Source organism: Penaeus monodon, unplaced genomic scaffold, assembly GCF_015228065.2.
Source record: "Penaeus monodon isolate SGIC_2016 unplaced genomic scaffold, NSTDA_Pmon_1 PmonScaffold_11820, whole genome shotgun sequence".
Taxonomy (NCBI): Eukaryota; Metazoa; Arthropoda; class Malacostraca; order Decapoda; family Penaeidae; genus Penaeus; species Penaeus monodon.
The window spans coordinates 3,565-10,011 of NW_023640626.1; the positions used below are offsets into that span (position 1 = coordinate 3,565).

Below are 6,447 nucleotides of genomic sequence, written 5' to 3' on the forward strand. Positions count from 1 at the left end.
CCCACCTTGGGCACCCAGAATGAACCCTGGCAGGCTTCGTTTTGGACGTCTCCAATCGTTTTATATTTTCTTCTGATGCCAATCAGAGCGAGGGAGGCATAGTCTACAATGGGCCTGGACAGGAACACACCTGTAAGAGAGATATGTGCGATATCTTAGTATCTGTGTGCTGGCCCTATGCGGTCTCCATCATTTACTCTGGTTCTGATGGCGACTAGACAGTCTTGCCCTTTGTTCTGTCAAGCACAAGAGGTACGGACCTCCTGGCGGAGAAGGAGAGGGTCCGCGTCTATCCTTACCCAAGGGTTTTTTTACAGGTATTCCTGAACCCACTCCAGGTCATTCCCTGGAATTTCAGACTTGTGCCTTGAACTGCTCTGTCTCAAAGACATGGCCAATTGATTTGGCTGCAGAGGATCTTTAGTTCCTGTCCTGCAACACTCCTCGGTACAATCCAGACAACGCTGGGCGTTGTTTAGGGCTGATGTGGTCCAGTGGAGATGTATAGCAAAGATCGTCTGCATAGGAGATGATTTTGCACCCCACGGGGAGGTTTATGTGAGGATACGGACATTGTGTGGTAAAAGGGCTGGACTGAGAACCCCACCCTGTGCGTTCAATTTCTAGTGGCCATAGTGTGCTGTGATAGAGTGACCTTGGAATTGGACTCTGGCTGTTTCTATTCGAAAGTAGTCACGATCAAGCAAAGAGATTACATCTGTTTCCTTTTTGGATCAGGCCTCCTGAATGGCGAAGAGGACTTGCCATTCGAAAAGCCTTCTCCAGGTCAAGGAATACTGCCACAGTATGCGCCCGTTGTTTATTTTGCTCAAAGAGCGTGGCTATGGCTTGCTATGCAACGCTGTGCTTCATGTGCCCTGGTGAACCGTGGAGGTGTTCGTGTGGGGCTCCCATTTTCCATTGAGCCGGTTCAGTACCATCCTTCGGCGTCTTGCCAGACAGTGAGGAGAGAGATGGGGCGGGTACTTTCCCCGGCTCCTTTGGTTTAGGGGGGAAAACTATGGTAGCCCTCTTCAGCTCTTGGGGTAGGAGTGGAAGTTCCCAGGACCTGTGATGCGTTGCAGGAATGCAAGTCACCTACAGTCCCAGGCGGGAGATGATGGGGTACGAGATCCGTCATCGCGGGGATGAGTTGCGTACTGGCTTTGTGTGCATCGACTATGGAAGAGTCTTCCTATCAGAGAAAAGAGAACGTTGAGTTATCGGGTTCGGCTGCCCTCTTTCTGTTGGATGTGAGCAAAAGTCTGTCTGGTTTTATGTAGGCGTCTTGTTTCTTGCCCTCAGTTCGGCTGGCCGATGTCGCTGCTCGTTCTCGAGAGAACTCTTGCAGCCAGTCTGTTGGCTCGCATATGGGGGTCGTGGTGCGTGGCATCTCGGGGTCTGAGAGGTGGTGGCTCGCTTGAACCGTGCCATAGCTCTGGAGGGTGGACGGTGATCGAAAGACTCACACCATGCCAGCCACTTTTCCTGCCTCACTCTGTGGCAGTATTCCTTGGATCCCTCACCGGCCGAATACCCTCTGAGGAGGGCTAGGTTTGTCGTGGGGTCTTTGCCTTGGAAATGTTTTCGGCACATGTTACCCTGTGGTGACCTCCCTAATATTCGTCATTGAAGTAACCAGGCGTCCTTGTCGACTTCCTGGTACCCAGGCCGAGTTTTGGGTATGGTCAGTGAGGCGTGCCCTCATCAATGGGGTGGAGGTTCTTTTTTTTTTTTTTTTTTTGGGGGAGGGGGCGCCATTTACAAGTCTGGCTTGTAGCACTCCACATTTTCCCTCTGTGTGGGTATTCATTGCTTCCAGACAGCGGGCTACAAGGCGCTCTGGAACGCCTGCCAGTTGGCCTTGTCTGTTTTCCGATCTTGGATTCGGTCGTGGGTATTTCGGCTGGGCCACTATCCATGAGGGTTTTTATAGATGCCCATAATGGTCACTAGTGACGGTCTCATCGACACGCCAGCCAATCCTCATCCACCAGAGTCGCAGTGGCCAGTGGTGAGGTCTAGGACCCCCCTATCACAGTGCGGTTGGGAATTCCCTGGCTGTGTGAGTGAGAGCGATCTCGCGGGAATGTCTCAGCAGCACGTGGCTATGTGACGGGCACCAGCCGCATCCGGGTACCCTGCAGGGAGCACGAGATGGGGTGGGGTGCATTGAAGTATCCCCCTTATGATCACGCGGCTCGTTTCGCTGCGGAAGCACATACCTGGCTGATGATCTAAGGCTACTATCCACAGTGTGGCACTGCTGTACATCGTTGGACAATTTCAGGGGTCCCCCAGGCCAGTGCAATATCGACGCGCAAGAGAATTCAACATCTTTCTCCACAGGTGCGGTGAATGGCTAGTGCGGAGCAGGAACATTGTTGCACCCTTCTACCAGGTCATCAGGCATCTTTTGCGCATCGGAACACGTAGGCAACGCCGTAGACGTCGTACCCTGAGAAGCGAACAGTTTCCGGCTGATAATGTCCTCCTGGGTTGGCGCAGGAGAGCGAGTTAAATAAGGCTACCCGGGCCCACGTTACTGCGTGCGGAGAGGGCCGGCCGAGACTAAGTGAGCGGATTATCTTAACTGATCGCTCTGCAAATAACAAACCTGTCTGCTAAGCCGGTTATATCGGACAAAGCTCACCGCGGCACAAGGCTTGCAAGGATTTGGCCATAGCCATTTGCTTCACACAATCAACTTGGAATCCAACATGGCGTCCAAGGATCGGCCGCGTTACAGGACCTCACATGGTGCCGTATTCCGGCCAATATTACCCGAGCAGAAATAGGCGTGGATTAAGCCACACACTCTCGCTAGCCCTACAGGCCGTACTCGGCCAGGTCCCCCGCTCGCTCTCCTGAAAAATTTGAGTCTTGTAGCAGTGAGCGAGGCGATTTCATATGCTACGATAAGATACAAACTTCGCAACATGGCAGCATACCAAGCAGACTGCAACGTAAGTCTACCGGAGAGGCAAGTCCCCCCGCAAGCAGGTTGTGCCGACCAATGTGCAGCACGTAGTCTTTGCCACCTGCTAACAGTAAGATGTTAGGGTGTTCAATGAAGCACCCATCGTTACAGGGCGCTGGAACCACGGGCACCGTCCGTGAGAATCCGTACGTTACTCAGAAGAGACTGAGCTCCTATCACGCAAGCTGAGCCTTCCAGCGTCCCTCATAGTTTCAAGCAGGAGTTGCCCAGGGACTTCAAGAACTGACTTCCCGCTATCCAGTACTCTCGCTGTCATGGCTGCAAGGAAGCTTCGAGGATTACCTGGTCGGGCCTGCTTTTCGAGGACAACCAACACCTGGCGTATCCACGCCGAAGAAGGAGTCACAAATCATGCCTAAGACATCCAACTTGCTCGACCGATCCCGCCGGAGACGCGCCTAAGGTCTTCTGATTGCATACCTGACAACACAAAAAACTATTATCCTCGGCCCTTTCAGGGCCAAAATTAATTCTCAGAGATTGAAATACAGACAAGTCATATCAAATGGGGTTACATGTACACAGAACGGCAAGAGAAAATAATAGTGCATTAATCATATGTAAAACAACACGGTATATAATGTGATAAGCACATATACATACAAATGTACACCACTGCACGCACACACATACACAGCCTCTCTTAATTATAATAATATACATACATACATATATATATTGTATATATAACACATACACTATCTCTCTGTCCTCTGTATATGATATCATAAGTGTTGTGTGTATCTGTTATATATCTTATATATATATATTGTATAAAATACGTAAATATATAGACTCTCTCTCATTGTATATACCCTAATATATAATATTATATATAAATATATTATAGTATATAACAGACACAAAGCACACACAACAACATCATATTATAGTCTAGTATTAATATATAGAATATATATATAGTATACTGATACCTCAGATATATATTATGCTAATATAAGATAGTGTATAATATACACACACATACACTTACCTCTCTCATATAATATACCATACAACAATTCTATCATATTATCGTGATCTATATATATAACAGATATACATGTCACCATATTAGTACATATATAACACATACTATATATACACACACATACACACTCTCTCTCATTATATATAATAATATATATTATATTGCGTATAATATATATATACACATACATACATACATATATTATATATATAGATATATATATATATATTATATATATATTGTATATAAATACTGTATATTATAATAAACACACATACACTCCCTCTCTATCATATAATATATATTTAATATATAGATATAAATGTATACATTATATATACACATACATACCTGTATACATATATATTGTATATATATACACACATATTACACACTCTCGCTTAATGGTTATATATCTATTGTGTAATATATATGTATTTATATAGACACACACACACACACACCCAACACATCTATAGACTATCATATATATAATTGTATATAAATACTGTCATATATAACCTACAGACAACACACACTTTCTCTCTCTCTCTCTCATTATAGTCTATTATATTGCGTATATATGTATATTATGTTATATGTTTGAAAATACTGTATATTATACACACCCTCTCTCTCATTGTATATATATTATATAGTATTGTGTGTGTGGTGTATACTATATATATTACACACACTCTCTCTCTCTCTCATTATAGTATATTATATTGTATATATCTAAGTATATATACTATATATAAATAATGTCTTAATATATACATAAACACACACACATACACTCTTCTCATTCCCTTATCATTACTACATTCAGATAACGATATAAGAACCTATACATACACCACAATATATATATATAATTATAATATATATATTATATTTGCAATCAAGACCACACTAACACTAAACATTATCTAATGGATCATTTGAGTGACCAGAATAAACAACAATGCCATGATCCCAGGGCTATCTACTGAATAAATAAATAAAATACCAGGAGTAGGAGGAGTAGTGTTTAGTAGAGTAAGTAGTAGGCCCTAGTGAACTACTATCCTGATTTGCACATTCCTTGAATTAGGCGGGGGGGAAATGTGTTTTTCTTTCTAAATACCACATTGATATGGATAGTGTCATATTCTTATTTGAGACTATGATTATCACATGTTGGTAAGAATAAATTAACTTATAGGACATAATGGTTAAGGGACTAGTAGAGTATGATTATCACAATGTTGATTTATAATAATAAAACATGTAGGACAGTAATCGGGAGTAGTAGTAACTATGCTTACACAATGTTGTAATAATAAATAAACTTATAGGACAGAATGGTAGTGGTGGCAGCAGTAGTAGTAGTAGTAGTAGTAGTAGTAGCAGTAGTAGTAGTACTAATACTACTACTAGTAGTACTAGTACTAGCAGGAAAGGTAGTGGTGGCAATTGGGTTACTAACGTCATTGTATATCTGCTTTATCACGATCTGTGGCTCCTAAAGGAGCCGATGTTGTTCTAGGAGGCAAGTAAATCATGCAACCTAGAGATTTACTTGGAAGAAGTGTACTTGGTGACGGCCTTAGTTCCCTCACTAACGGCGTGCTTAGCCAGTTCTCCGGGCAGCAACAACCTGACAGCGGTCTGAATCTCCCGGCTGGTGATGGTGGAACGCTTGTTGTAGTGTGCAAGGCGGGAAGCCTCAGCTGCAATGCGTTCAAAAATGTCATTCACGAAAGAGTTCATGATAGACATGGCCTTGGAGGAGATACCAGTGTCAGGGTGGACCTGCTTGAGCACCTTGTAGATGTAGATGCTGTAGCTCTCCTTCCTCCTGCGCTTCTTCTTCTTATCACCCTTGGTGATAGACTTTTGGGCCTTACCGGCCTTCTTGGCAGCCTTTCCGGAAGTTTTGGGTGGCATGATGTCAATCGTACTTACGGCACGAAGAATGAAGCTCCCCACTCACTTTTTCCTTTTATTGTTCGACGCGCATGCCAGCCTCCGCGTACAGGACCACGACTACTGGCTCATCTGAGGTCCGTTCCACATGCCAGCCGTCGCAATCTGACTCAGTCAACCGGGGCCGCCTATAAAAGCTAAGCTCGACAAACAGCGATAAGGTCCACGATCACCCAGTCAATGCGAAGAGAGTGACAATAATAGCAAATAGGCCAGTTCAAAGTGTCATTGAGCTACCCTGGAGTACCGGGGCCTCAATCGCGCCGCGAATCCCTTCCTTGCTATTATATCGCTTGCTAACGTAAATGTCCAGCAAATTATCTCTGTTTCCAGAGAATATTTGCATTTTCACTGCCCTCAGCGGTTTTTCTTTTTTACCCATTGACGGTGACAAGGGAACACTACACCTCTCCTCAGACCCGCAGCTCTCTCTATCACAGGGAAACCTGTATAGAGAGGCCCAGCAGTCTGAGGCGACATATAG

At 44.5% G+C, this 6,447-nt stretch overlaps 1 protein-coding gene across 1 annotated transcript; it reads right to left on the reverse strand.

Moving 5' to 3' along the window:
• Nucleotides 1-5,491: 5,491 nt before the first annotated feature.
• On the reverse strand, nt 5,492-6,117 carry LOC119568963 (histone H2B). Its single transcript, XM_037917346.1, has one exon. The coding sequence runs from the start codon at nt 5,922-5,924 to the stop codon at nt 5,553-5,555; it is 372 nt and encodes a 123-aa protein (XP_037773274.1). The 5' UTR covers nt 5,925-6,117; the 3' UTR covers nt 5,492-5,552.
• Between the last annotated feature and the right edge of the window lie 330 nt (nt 6,118-6,447).